General features: G+C 37.2%; 1 protein-coding gene across 6 annotated transcripts in view; it reads right to left on the bottom strand.

Annotated features, from left to right (window-relative positions):
- Positions 1 to 766: 766 nt before the first annotated feature.
- The window catches only part of NLGN1 (neuroligin 1), a 436439-nt gene continuing 421847 nt past the window's right edge, over positions 767 to 15358 (bottom strand). For 3 of the 6 annotated variants that reach the window (XM_014938849.1, XM_014938851.1, XM_014938853.1), the window contains 3 exons: positions 9789 to 10001; positions 4381 to 5170; positions 767 to 3400 (listed from right to left, as the gene is read on the bottom strand). In XM_014938849.1, coding sequence (XP_014794335.1) covers positions 2578 to 3400; positions 4381 to 5170; positions 9789 to 10001 — 1826 coding nt within the window. In that variant the 3' untranslated portion in view covers positions 767 to 2577. The remainder of the gene's footprint in view (positions 3401 to 4380; positions 5171 to 9788; positions 10002 to 15358) is intronic. The other 3 variants (XM_014938850.1, XM_014938852.1, XM_014938854.1) reach the window with 1 other exon arrangement.

Below are 15358 nucleotides of genomic sequence, written 5' to 3'. Positions count from 1 at the left end.
AGATTTATTTCAATTAGGTCTGTTCCTTGGCTTTTTTTTTTGGTGTCAATATTTGCATTTTTACCTTATTCCTGAAAACTAGGGGAGATTTGCATCTAATGCTATGACATCATGCAGTCACTATGTCACTATTTGTGTAAGAAACAGAGTTCATCACCAGGGATATGAGAAATGTGCGCGTGAAAACAGTTTAGTCAGCAATAAACGCACTGATTTAACACACTTATTTTTTTTTTTTTTTTTTTTTAATAGCTAAATAAAATGACTGAAATTGCAGTACTTTATTTTGCTTTCAGCTTCAGTTTGAACGTTTGTGCTTGATGTTAGCAAACACGCTTTGAACTTCCTAGTGATCGTTTATGAAAGTTCAATCACCCAAATAAAACCCAGGTGATTTTTTTTTTTGCCATCACAAAATACTGCAGATTTATTTCAATTAGGTCTGTTCCTTGGCTTTTTTTTTTGGTGTCAATATTTGCATTTTTACCTTATTCCTGAAAACTAGGGGAGATTTGCATCTAATGCTATGACATCATGCAGTCACTATGTCACTATTTGTGTAAGAAACAGTTGTAGGTGGGATTGGCCCATAAATAGACAGTTGTATTTGTCGTAGAAGGCATGTTCACGTCTTCAAAAACCAGACTGGTCTTAAGATATTACTCTTTATTTGAGACAGTTACCATTACTTCATTAAAAAATGACAAAACAGCAATAAACATTTTAGCTCTTTAATGAGCAAAGATCAGGTCTCTTAGCATTGGAATAATATTCGTTATCCAGATTATCTTTATTTCACTCAGTGACCAGTAATATGGCCAAGAAGTACAAAGTAATTTTCCATCAAGTAGTATACAATTTTTGTGTGTAATAAGCTTTCATTCTTGAAAAAGAGTAACTGAAAAGAAATGTTTCTGTTACTGCAGTTAGTTTGTCAGAGAAAGTTCTTCGCATTATCTTACAAACTATCAAAATTGCTAGTAATTTGAAAAAATGTAAAAAAAAATCACATAACTTTAGTCTAATAGAAATATAGTACAGGTAAGAGAGAAAGTATTTATCAGGGATGTGCTCTTAAGTCCATCTCAATTCTTTCTTTTATATAAATGTACATCTGATTACATATACAAACATTTTGAAAGGACCATGGTATAGAATTACTGGAAAGCAACAGGGGAATGAAAAATTTCTTGCGATTTTAGAACATTCATTTCAAATCACACAAACGTATGTAGTATTGAGATTTTAAAATTTCCAGATGTTGGCTCTCTCCCCGTTCTTACATACCCTCTTGTTCTACACTGTTGCCATCTGCTCTAGAGAATTCGTTTGAACGGCAAAGCTAATGTATAAAAAAAGGGAATTAACTTTATATTAAAGTATTATAAGTCAACTTTGTAACATGCAACGTGAGTTTAAACAATAAACTGAAAGGTGTAATCAGAGCGGTAATATTGGGGCATTTTTTTCATATTGCAAAATATCATTGCAATTACATTTTTGGACACACTTTACCTTACCAATTTCAACTAAATAGATTGTAACTAAATCACAGCAAATTATAAATCCTTCATAAAAGGAGATTCCATTAAAGTTATAGTTATATTAAAGTTAGAAATTATTTAGATGGAAAGGAAAAATAACATGAATAACACAGATTTTTTTGCCTGGGATTTGTATCAACGAGGGTTCACCACTGTATACCTAGAATGCCATAAATACCTTGAAGAACTGGTGCAATTCCTTCTATTTCTGAAGCTACCGTGAAATATTTTACTGTAATTACTTTTGCCCCTTTGAAAAACTTCTTTAGGTTGTGCCAATTGATGGAGAAAGCTTCTATTAAAAACTCCAATGGGATGAGAAGAATTTTAATTACGGCTTAATCAGCAGCACAGCCACCAAGCATATAAATTATCATGCACATCGTGCTAAAAATATCCAGTTTCCTTTATTCCCACAACTTTTATACTGACAGCACTTATGTGATAATGTTGTACCTGCCAGGCTGTAAAACTTCTTGGACCGGCAGATTTCAGCATGAGCCCCTTTCTAAGGCCTTAACAGCATTGGTGCTTTGTGTACTTATTCAAATATGTAAATATGGTCTACACAAGAAAACAGGTCCAAATAAAAATTGGTGAAAATTATCTGACATTCCATTAGTGTGTCCCTTGTGCATATTTATAGGTTTTTAAAATTTTCAGTCATAGTTCTTTCCTGTTTGTGTTGCACATGCCTAATTCCGTTATGTAACTTAAATCTTCAAAAAATTAATACTTGAATGTGAATGAAAAAGTATCATTCAGGACAACTGCTTCAAGCAATTGCAAACAGTTGGATTTTTTTTGTTGTTTTTTTCTCTTTTGTTTGTTTCTGTTTGTTTGTTTCTTAAGTTCATTTGATATATGTACAATTCATTTTTTCAAAACCCCAAAAGTTCTTGATATGTATATTCACATAATATTCCTCCATATTTAAATAGTAAGAGTCTTGTAGGTTGAAAGCCAAGTAATCTTCAGTAATATCACCTACTGTAATCCATCAAAAAATAAAAGTTTGTTTCGTCTTGTCTGGCTATACCCTGGTTGTTGAGTGTGAATGGGGGTGGGGATGAGGATGGGGCAGAGTATTGTTCTGTCCTCCGGTAAATGTATTGAATGTGTGTAGGGGTTGAATCCCTGGTATAGTGTTGGGGATCATTGTGATGGTGTTGGGTGTCATTAAGGGAATATCGTCAGGAGACCTTCTCATAGCTAGCGTGTAGTCTGGGGGGCAGGCGGTCCTAAGAACCACCTCATGTGGATGGATGGACTCACATTCATGATCCAAGTCAGTGTGCTTCATTTGGAGGGACATTATCTCCTCTTCTTGTGCATGGGTAAGATCATTGGTAGTAGTACGTTGTGGGCTACATCTCCTATGAACATCATGTCTCCGCTTGTCCTTTTTGTAGTACAATGCTGCAAAGGCCAAAATGTTCAGGAACAGCAAAGATGCACCAACTGCAATGGTAACGCTCAATTCTGTTGAATAGTCTCTTTGATCCACTGAAAACGGGCTTGGCTGTTGTTTGGGATCATCTTGTTTGGCTGTAGGAAAGGCTGAAGTAACAGAAACAGAATTTTTCCTTGTTGGTCTGAAAGTATTATCAGTTGATGGCACTTTAGTTGTGGTAGAGGTATACTGTGAAATGTCGTTAAGATTGTGCAGATGAGGTACCAGTTCCAACCAAAGGTTCACTTTATTGGCCCTATAGTGTTCTTTAACTCGTGGTTTTAATCCAATGTGAAGATACAGTTGGTCTTTCTGAGAATATCTGGTCCATGCTACTTCTTCAAAACGATTTGGTTTTGTATGGATGAATTTTGTATCTTGCGGCACTGGTTGATTTGGGTCACTAAAAAAAAAAATAAATAAATCGCCAGTGTTACAAAGTATTTCAAAAGGAATTATAAAATTAACATAATTAATATTCTATACTTGATATTTTAGTCTGCCTTTGGACAGAGCAGAATGCTATTTCCTAAAATTAGAGGCCTTAATAATCTTGATTAGAAACTGCGTTATGCAAATGAACCCTTCTTTTACATAGACTTCAGCGACTTCCCCAGTTCCCCAAAATGCTGGTGTCCCTCAGGCTGGAATCTTTTGCTGCTGAGGAGGGATTGCCAGCACTGTGGACATGTGGACAAACATCTGTGAGAGACCAGCGTGAGAGGACATTAAACTTTGCTTTTCTTTTTCGGCCACATAAAGCTGATAAAGCTCAGTGCTTCAGTTCACCTGCAGCATCTCCAGCCATCCAGAAGTGAAAGATCTCAGCAGGGCGTAACTCAGGATAACACATAGTGACTTAAGAGTCTGATGGCCAAAGGTAGAAAAGTGTTTTGAACTACCAGGGAAAGCAGAATTAATGAAAATGCCAAAGTTTTGTAAGTTTGAAGTCACATATTTTATGGTCAGAGGTGACAATTTAAAACAAAATACGTTATTAAAATAAGCTGTACTATATTTTATGCAATATTTATGTCATTTCCTGTCTCATGAGGTGAAAATATTATAAGTGCTGGGGTAAAGTCCATTACTAATGTTATCATTTTTAGCTATACACAGATATTAAATGCTTAGTTTTGCACTTTTCTGGAGATCCCTTAATTATCTTTGTGTATGAAGTATTTTTAAAATTTCTTAACTCAGAATTTTCACAAAGATTTTTGTCCCCTTTTCTGCTAGAATGTGTGAGCTGAGGGACATTACAGGAAACATAAACATCCAACACAATGCAATTTTTAATCTCTTATTCATCGTACAAGTACAGAGACCTTTCCAAGGGACATAACCGAGAAAAAACACCACTATTCATTGTCTGGTACTCACCCAGTTTTTGCAAAGTTTGTCCAGTACGTCATCACCACTGCACTTAGCATGACATCATTTTTGGAGAAATTACAAGGAAATAATTCAGTAGGACCAATCATGGGGATTCCTAGTACGTAAGGAACCTCATCTCCATGGGCTGCATCTGCCCACGCAGGTACCTGATCTGTCTGGCAATGATGGTAGAAGGCATAGAAATACGTAGGCGATCCAAAATTTGAGTGAAGATCTGCTGTAGCCACTGCTGGTGCAACCCACTGGTGATCCGTAAACAAAGCCAGCAGCGTTTTCCTTCTGGTCTCAGGATTGTGCCGATCTGCCCAGTCCGTGTACATGAATTTAATGGTTTCCCTCAATATATCTTTGCCTTCAGGGTATCCATATAAATTATCGACAAAATTAGAAACTGCAAAGTCAAAATCGCTAGCTGATATGCCGTCTTCACTATCCACAATGTTTTCCACAAATTTTAACCCTTCGCCTTGGTTGACTCCCAACATGATGTCGTAATTGAGGAATTCTCCTTGTTCCATCAATATCTGAGGATCGTCTGGTATCACGTCACCATCAATTACTGGTCCAAAGGCTATGTGGTATCTTGCTGGTTGGATGTCCTGGTCGACAAGTTCTCTATAAGGCTTCTTCTGTAGACATTCTACCAATTCTACAGTGTCTGACATGTTGCAACCAACTTTTGTAGCCAACATCCTGGCGTATTTTGCGGGCTGAAAACTAACTGCCCAGCTGGAGAGAGCTGTTCCGCTTTGAGCTATTGCTCTTTGAAAAAGTCCTGTGGGGAGAAATATTTAAAAACTACTGAAGTGACCTTGAAACAGCTACATACTTGAAAGATTCAAAGGAGTTCTTTGAAACAACAGAAAACTTTAACAGAAGAGATATTTGAATCTTAAGAGTACTTAAATACACAAGATGGTGAGATCTGTCTGTCATTGTACCTACAGATAATGTATACAAAATAAATGCAATATGTGCAAAAATTGAAGCAAATGGTTCTACCTCAATGTAGTCCTGCTGAGGAACACATTTTCCAAAAAAACTCAGAAAGAAAAAGACGTGGCATTACCTTATGAAGGACAACACTATTAGCTCAGACGAAATTCCTGAAGTTAAAGCAAGATATAGGTTGGAAGAAAAGCCAACAGGTCTCTGAAAAATGGATTGAATTTCTGGATATTGTTCAAGCCATCATCAGCATGTGTCCATACAACTACGTGCTAAATAAACCTAATATACTGCTTTTTTGTGCTTTGTTTGGGATTAGACTTGGCTTGAGAGGTGCAGTGCTTTTGAATCGTGTATCACAGGAAAAGTTTATGTTCTGGAGTAGCAGATGAGTAGGTACCAGGCAGCTATTAAATTTGAAAGTGTCTAAGAGTCAAGATCCTTTCTTGTAAAGATTATTTTTAATGAAGGTTTGTACTGATCACACTCACATAAACAAGGAGATGATCTATTTTACACTCTTTAGCTCTGTAATTCAGAGATTCAGACGTATGTTCAGGTATTCATTTAGGGGGGAGAGAGGGAAAGTATGATCTGGTTCTGCATATTAACTTGTAGCAAATCCTGAAGACTTCCATGCAATTAATTTGAATTTATGCTGATTTAACTAGCACTCTGGACCAAATATTATACCAATAGAAATAACAAAAATATGTTTAAATTGATGTTTTTCTCTCTCTTCTGTAAGCATTTTTGAGCATATAATGGATAAAAGTCTCACCCCCTTGTAATCAGTGACTCAATCAAATTTATTTGCTATTGCCTTTAATGCAATTTAAACTCCTCCCTTGTTCCCATACTTCTTGTGCTCCCCTTGTGTTGGGCCTTTGCCTTTTCCCAGTCCCTTTGGGGAGGGAGTTCTGGCTCTGAAAGAGATTTTGAGTCTGAACCTTGCGTGAAAAAATGGGGAAAAATCACTGTCCTATAATGCTCATCACTAATATCAGAAAATTAGATTATACTTGGGTAACTGTGGCCTTTCTGTTTTTTTTCATTTTCATGAAGTACATCCAGTTCGTTTCAGCAGCAGATCTTTTGCACTAATTACTTGAAAATACTTCATACTGGATCCTACCTCCTATAACACACTGTAAGTAATACAAAATGGCCTATAGCGTACGTAACTTCTGCTGATTTAAGATATATGTGCAAAAATTTGGTTTTATTTATGCTGAGAAGCACCTGGGGTAATTCCACTGACTTTGGTAGAGCTTCTTAGGGATGGGAAGTGACACCTGGCCTCACTCAGTTCTGCTAAGAACATATCTTTGGTCCAGTGCTTGATGAATAGCTAGATACTGCCACTAAAGGAACTGGAGTTAAGGTGCTCAGCTTGCCTCAGAATTTTATTCCTATAATTGAAAAGATGGCTTTTACTGTGATAAGTAACATCTTTCTATTGATAAAAAACTCCCATAGCCTCTAAATCAAGGCAGAGAGATGCCCTTACAGCCTTGTTGCAGCATCACACTCTGCACACTCAGAAGTTGGTTGGAATCAGTTGCTGGCAGGAGACATTTTACAAGCTTCTGAGGAATTTTAAAATCATTCTAGACTGTATTAGGTCCAAATCCAAACATCTTAAAATCAGAGAGGTATAGGGACTAAAATATGTAAACTGAAGCCTCTCCTTAAATTTATGAGAAGTCATATCCAAGATATTATTACCTTGCAAGATATGAGTAAAAAATAAGAAAGAACTTGAGCTATAAAGCAGGTAAAATATATTTGCATGTTTACAAGGTCAGATATTGAGCTAGTATAAATCACCTCGAAGTCAGTGGAATTACCGCAGAGGATCCAGGCATTGTAATAAATGTAACAAAATGACAAAACTGAATTTCACAAAGGTGTATTTCATGATACTTCGTAATGTTTCTTTTTTGCATATTGTGTAAATCTATTTTTATTGCTTTATTAAGTATCTCTGAACAAGGACAGAAAGTGTAAGCTACCTATTAAGAAAATGCTGATATAAACACTATGGCTTGCTAAGTGCTACATAAACATTAAATGTTGGATTAAGTAAAAGTGGTCAAGTCCTCTGGCCATAAAGTTATCTGAGGAAATGGAACTAAACATCCCTCCTTCTGCTGAAGAATGCTCACAGAAATATTACTACTCTCAAACTGTTTTGTGAAAAATGAACAACAGTATGTGGGACCACACAGGATGGAGAACTACATTTTTATCTGATTATTATAGTTTACTGGCTTCAGACTGACGGAAAGAAGATTTAAATGTTCAATGGACCATATCGCTTTGTGACTCCTATTCAAAGCCTCACCAAAGTAAATAATAATAATAAATTTGCATATATTCACCTACATTTTCAGAGCGCTTTCTCAAGATGGGTGCTGCTCTGCCCACTTGCAGATGGGCAGCGATGAACAGCACCATCTTGAAAAAGGCTGAGCGCTTCCTCTCAGCTTCCAAGGGATCCTTTCAAAGGGAAATGAAGGAAGCAAAGAGAGCAGCCGAATGTACAGCTCGTGAAAGAGACTGGTTGATAATGTGAAACAAAAGGGTTTTCTAAAAAAATGTTAAGACGTTTGAAAATGTTTGAAAACTTGAAACGACTTGTCTTATTTGAAGCTGACCAATTTTTATTTTAATACTTTTTTTAATAGCAGGTCTAACCATCCCCAAATGAAACATACCGTATGTGGGGGTGTGGCACATTGCTCTGTTTCATCAAAATGTCAATAAAGCATGTTTCTGCTTTCTTATAAAAGAAGTCCTCAAAAATTTACTTTTACAATTGGGTTTTAAGTATACATCCATAAGCCTTCTCCAGTCCCCTTTGGTCTGCTACATTGGCAAATTACTGCATCAGTTTCCCCAAACAAATTCTGCTTCAGATAGAATTCCGTCCACGTGTTAGAATATGACAGGGTAAAATTTGCTGATAAGAGGCAGCACATGACTGTTCAGATATTGTAAATCTGGCATTTTGCATTAATGTCATGTTACATCAAGAAGATCAAGATTAAGATCAAGTAAGCGTTAGGGGAGGATAAATCAGGTCTCTTCAGTCAACCTTAAGCTAAATCCTGCATGACAAAAGTTGTTTCTGTGAGTTCTGATGAAAAAAAGGTGGTGTGGTGTGGTGTGACCCTCAGATCACAGGGTAATGAGGTAATGCTTATGTTCCTATAGGCCAGGTTCCAAATATGTCCTATTTAACTGCACATAGTTATAGTAAAAAAAAAAAAAAAAAAAAAAAAAAAAAAAAAAAAAAAAAATTAAAAACAAAATTGTGGAAATAGACTAAAATTTAAACCACAGCCTATTTTCCACTAGACTTTTCTTGTAAAAGCTATATTTTTCTTTTATTTAAAATAGCATAAAAGCCTGATCTAAAGAATCTGTCACTTCTATTGACCTCGGTGGGCTCTGCATCATGACTTTGGGTAAATACAGCTCTGTTAATATCAGCGGAATTATTTTTTTATCACTGGTCAATTAGTCCCCCATGGAGATACAGCAATATAAATTAGCGGAGGACTGTATGCACAGGGCACAGTGTGATGTCCCTGGTAAAACTAAACAATACAGATAAAAATGTGTGAAAACAGTGAGACAAAAGTAACGCGATCAATAAGCAATAGCCATGCAAATGAGGGAAACTGTGTGGAACTGTGGTGCAAAAATCATAGGAAAAAAAAATTTGGGTGCCTCAAACAGCATGTTTTTAATTTCCTGCTGTCTGCCTCAACTAGAGAGAAAAGATGTTAGTTATGGAATAGGAAAAAACATATAGAAGAAAATCCATTTGCAACTTGGATGCTTTGACAATTTTGGATCATGCATGCAAAACATTCAACCATCCTTTTATTAGATGACAGCAAGTGAAGTTCATGCAGTTTCAGACAAAAGATTTCTGAACTAGGTATTTGTTTCCTTCACACAAAATAATAGTTTTTAAGCACTTCATCTGTTAGCCTGAAAAGAGAAACTGTGTCATTTTAGTTTGCTTTCAATTCTACTCCTCACGAGAAACTCAACATGCCTTTCATGACTGTCTGAATATAGACAACCTTATCTACTGTAAGCACGACTGGCTGCTTTTCCAAAAAAGGACACCCTTGGGTAGGAAAGAAAAGAGACAAAAAACGATACACCAAGAAAACGCTGTTCAGAAGTCTGCTATAAAGTGTTTCTACAAAGCTCCATAGGAAGAAGAAAAAAGTGACCCAAAATTTAAACATGCACAGAAGAGCTGAGGAAGGAAGGTGGCTTGTACAGCCTTTAAAAACTTTCCTTAATATTGAGCTGAACTCAACAGTTCATAGGAACAAAGAGAATATACAGAGCATCACATAGTACTAATGGCGGTGGCATGCAGACACCAAAATTGTCAAAATTTGCAACCTGCATAATACCTTTGGTTGAATTGCTCCAACGGTTACCTTCAGAATAATGGGATAAAGTCAACAGATTGACGCATGAACCGCCTGCACCAGATCCAAAAACAGTTATTCTTAATGGGTCACCACCAAAGAACCCAATATTTTCACTAGTCCATCGCAAAGCTTGAATTAGATCAAGGAGGCCATAGTTTCCTTTTGCTGCTTGGTCCCCAGTGCTCAAAAACCCTGTGAATGTAAACGAAAAAAGAAAAGATTAGCAAGCGCTCTTCTGAGTAGCCCTGTTGCAATCTTCTAGGTAAGATTTCAAAAGTATATGCCATTAAATGCAACTACACAATGTTCCATGTTCACTTGACAACAACTCGCAATTATGCACTCTTCCTGAAACAAATTACATGGTATTCATTCTTTTTGCCCTGGATAGAGTAACGTAGGGAAGATGAAGATACATCCCAGGCAAAATACTTGTCTAAGTCTTAACAGGTCATAAAGTGTTACCTCCCAGCAACACACCCTCTTTCCCTTTTTTTCTCCCCAAAAAAACGCAGCTTACGTCCCAGGACAAGCCGGGTTGAAGGATGTGAGCAGCTCTCAGCTCCCTGAGCTCCGGCCCATAGTCATTAACCTGAGTTAATTGAGTCTACATTAAATGGATAAAGACAATTTAAGCTGTTTCCACGACCCTTTAACATCGAAAAGATAAGAGCTCAGGGGTATCTGGAGAGCACAAGAATTGCTCCCTTTTATTCATACTGGCAGAAAAATGTTCAGGTGCCGGAGCCCTGCTTTACTCTTTACTCCCAGCCCTCCCCTCGTATTTAGTATTGCTGTTACTCTTGTCATTAGAGCCTACTGACTCTAAGAGGTGGACAATAAAAACTTTGAAGAAAGCTTGTTGATAAAAGATGTTGCCTTTGCCTTTGGATCCAATTTGTTGACATTTCCAATTTTCTCAGCTTAATAAACAAATGTTTAAATGATACCAGCGTTATGAAGTAGCCCAGCACAGCCATTTGCATATCAAACTGATTTAATGCTGGCTAAATCGACAGTGTAACTGTTTTTCAGTACATGCTTTGTAGAGAAATGCAACCATTACAACAATTATTTCCACATTAATTAGATATTAGTGGGTCTTCCAGTCTTGTCAAAGTTCCACTGATTTAACTCTCTGGAGTGCAGACAGCCTACTCAAAAGAAGTTTACAGTAGTTTTTCAGACAAATGGCTCTCAAAGGAGTCCTACTGTTTCATTATGACAATAAAAGCAGCTTTTGAGGCATTTCTATGAAGAAAGACATGAGCACATGTACATATAGAAAGTAAGAATTTAACAAGAATACAGACAGGTGCACGCATTGACCTATATTCATATATATATAATGAACATGTCGTTTGCTGCTTTATTATTATCCTGATTTGACTTCAAATGGCAGTCAATGGTATTCAAAGCATCCCAAATCCATGTGGCCTTCTGTCCTATGTGTAGACATTCATAACAACAGACCTTCTTGGCTGTAAACGGCACTGAAAGCTAATTGGCCTGGCTGCCTCCGTGGCTGAGCTCTGCCCCGTTTGGGGCGAGCAGCTTTGTTTGGGTAGGTCAATCCTGATTTTTGTTGCCATGGAGAGGGAATAGGGAAGTGGCACGAGGTGCCAGCCCAGCAATTCTCCTACTTGCAGACCTAATGTACCACGTCTAATGGGCACGCTTCATTCACTACAGCCACAGTAAATTGTTACTCTGATACTAGACTTTAAAATAATCACTATTCTACAACTAAAACCTGACACATTTACTACTTAAGTGCTTGAAAAAGCAAAGTAGCATCACTACCATCGAAGAAAATACCACCTTGATATTCAGGGAAAGCCCAGAAAGGAAGTTATAAATACAATTAATTCATTCTTATCTTACTGTTACAGCCCAGTACTGAGTTGAAGTGAATATAATACCATTTTACTCCGCTTTACTCTCTTTGATATTCAGGGAAAGCCCAGAAAGGAAGTCATAAATATAATTAATTCATTCTTATCTTAGTGTTACAGCTCAGTACAGAGTTGAAGTGAATGTAATATCATTTTACTCCGCTTTACTCTCTTTCCTTTTCTTCTGTGTAGCCAGAGGGGCTGGTGGTTATACCTATGTGAAAGGATGGCCCCAGTATAATCCTTCCTGCACAGAAGCATTCACTCCTCTCCTCATACTCCAGTAAAACGTTGTCCCCCATAAATAGTCTTTAAGGATACAGAGAGCTGATGTCTTTAAATCTACGACAGCAAACCTAATGAAAGCTTCCTAAGCAGTCTCCCTGCCTTTGTCAGCCTGCTTGGAGTTGAGGGATGGTACCAGCAACTGTAACAAAATCAAAATGTAGGAATTTATGGGAACGACAGGATCCCGTGGCTGCACATGCTGGGAAAGTCTTCCCCTCGCTTTGCATAAGTATGTGAGCGTGGAAAATCAGTGACAAATCAGTTCATCGTATGAAGCACATCAGCGACTGCACTGATTTAAGGGATTAGAGGAACAATTGACACTGGCAGTCCTTGAAAGACAGGCAGCAATGAGATAAGAGCAGTTAGAGCAGTTACCAAAATTGGGCCCTAATCAAGTTCCTCTTTGCTCTTTTCCCTTTCCCTGGTTTGCAGATTCCCTCTGCTCTCAGCAGAGCTGCAGCATTGGTTCAAAAAGATCCTGTAGATTTCTCAAAGTGATTCCAAGGCATTTATTAGGGAAATGGATGGTAGGGTTGTAGCTGAAATACAGCATTCACCCTGAAGGAAAACAAATGCTAACACTCAAACTTTCTGAAAATGTTGTCTTCTATACCCTGTATAATATTCAGCGAAGTGGGAAGCAAGCAAGTCTTTGCCTGGAAAAGCAACAGATGAAATTATAGGAAAATCCTTAGGGCAACCTCCTACTGTTAAATGAGTTCACATGAAGCTCTGAAGCTTGATGGGGAAATGGGAAATCCTTGGAAAACTATAAATATAGTACTTTTAAAGAATCTTTGAGAAAAGGATGTTAAAAAGAGAGCAAAAGAGGAAATGTCTCCTGTTGCTAAGAGTAGACATCAGGAAACTGTGTATTCAGTTCAGGAAATGTGCCAGAAGGGGGAGCTTTCAGTTTATTTAAAAAAAAAAAAAAAAAAGAAAAAAAAAAAAAAAGAGAAGGAAGTATTAGCAATATTCTCCTCATTCATCTATATTAGACAAATTATGACTTGTGTCCAGAGCAACAGCTCTGATGCAAAAGAAATATCTCACGCCTCCTCAGCAAGAACCACATTGGCTGACTTCCATATCTGCACAAGATGGATGATTATTGATGTTGACTTTCATGACATGAAACATTTCTATCTCATTTTTCAGAACCATAAGAAGTCTGTTAATATCGCCACCTGTTCATGCCTTTTTTCTCGTATGCAGTAGTATCAGCATGGCTTAGAAACATTCAGAATGTCATGAAATCGGAGATAGGACTGATAAAACAGATGAGGTTTTTCTTTCCAGTTTGTGTTTGGTTTTTTTTTTTTTTTTCCTAGTGCCTCAATAGAGATAAACTCATCCAACTGAACACCCGGAGAGAAATGCTTTAGCACACAGCATCATACCCAGCCTGTAGGTCCGTGGGTGCAAGTACTTATTCCTATTTAGCACTTAAGATAAAATAGAGATTGCAACAATCTGTTTTGTCTTTATCCCAAGAGGAGCTTTCAGTATGTAATTAATATAGATGCCATACATTTCTATGCATTTCTATGACACGATCATTACACTATTTAGATATTAAGCTAGCAATTTTGAGTCACAGAGGGGAACCTGCTCATGCTGAAAAGGGCTTGTGTGTCTGTTTTTAAACTGTATCAGCTACTCTATTAAAATATATTATCCCTTTCTGCACATGCTGTCTTATTATCCCTGGACAGTCATCTCACCAAGAATGCTGCTATCATATGCTACCACCTTTTGCTCTTGCAAAAAAAAAAGTGAAGTAAATTATTCCTTACTTTAGTTATTCCAGGAAGACCTTTGCAAAAAAACTTATTTTTGCATTATTCTCTAAAAAGGTCAGATTGAGCTAATTTTGTTCCATAATTAAGTCCTTCTACTGGAAATATTCCAATTGTCAGCTGAACAATTGCTATTTTATATTCTGAATGGAGAGGTTATCTCCTCTTTTATCTCCTCCAAAGGAGCAGACTCTAATAGAATTATGGAAGTGAGGATGTGGTCTTTTGTGAGTTTAAGAAAGAGATTTATTAAGCTCATTTGGACCATTTCTCTGTTACTTGTCCATTAGACAAATAGGCCGAGTACGCCACAACCAGGCCCTCTATTTTGTGTTAAGATAAATTGTAATGCTTTATAAGCTTATCTGCCTGGGTAACAATTTCTGTTTGCCATTCAGATAAATCTTTTTCTAATAGAATTCCAGCATTTTTGAAGAGTAAATAAAATAATAGAGTTGGGAAAGTTAAAATATTTTGTCAGAAAACCTTAGTAGATGGAATTATTTTAAGCTCTGGCCTAATTTGAATATTCAAATTAATGCAGAAGGCAATGCCAAATGAGAAATTTTCCTAATGTAAGGGACTGCTACAACTCGCTGATGCAGTAAAAGACTAGGCACAGGCTGTTGGGTACGTGAGAGAGAACCAAACCTTCCCTCTGCTGACTTCTGTCCAGAGAAGCGTTTCATAACCCAGCAACCTTCCTGACTGGATTAAGGCAGGGGGAAGGATGTCTTGCTGGACAAAAGAAATACCTGCCTGCAAGAAAATACACAGCAACAAATGCTACTCTAAAAAAATAAAAACCAGAAGAGCTTATAAAAACTGATCTGACATGCTTAAATGTTTTTTTCAAAGAACTCTGTCACTGGAAGCAGAAACACTTAAGACTTTAACATTACTCCACCTGTTTAGGCGTGTGTGAGAATAATTTAGCTATGTTTCCAGCTGCAATCCCCTATGCAGTCAAATGTCATCTTTTATTTTGTTAAAAGCGAGTGTTAAATTGTACAGGTATGAATGCATCAATGCAGAGTGGAAGAACACAGGATGTATTTTTGAGGGAAGAATTTAGATTCCCTCTGGATTGCAAGTGCCTTGGTTAGGACTTTAGCTTGACACCCTCTATTAATATTGAATAGCAACTGCCATCCACAGAAAATTTCAGTTGACCTTTAAACTATACCCACTCAGTTAGAAACGTGAGCAAGATAAGCAAATTTTAAGCAATATGGTTAAAGAGCACATTTGTTTTCATCTTCGACATCTCCCTCGAATCCGCAGCAGCTAACTAATGGGAATGAATAACGCGGGCAGCAGCGCTGTGAACATTAATGTGTATGTGATATTCATGAAGCAGAGGATACTGCTCCTCGCTTTGCTGACCAGCACATCCTAATATTAATAGCATATTTTAGTAATGGATAAGGAGTAAGGTGACTAAAAGGACTACGAATTCCCATAAGGAAGATGTAGGAGAACAGAAACCATTCAGTGCAAGACAAATGTTCCTTTGTAGACATCATCGGCAATATAGCTCTGCTCCTGAATGAGAGAAGGGAGC

The sequence above is a fragment of the Calidris pugnax genome, unplaced genomic scaffold (assembly GCF_001431845.1).
Source record: "Calidris pugnax isolate Ruff unplaced genomic scaffold, ASM143184v1 scaffold52, whole genome shotgun sequence".
NCBI classification, from domain to species: Eukaryota; Metazoa; Chordata; class Aves; order Charadriiformes; family Scolopacidae; genus Calidris; species Calidris pugnax.
Note: the sequence above shows the minus strand (reverse complement) of the source record. Positions and strands in the feature narration are given on the sequence as shown.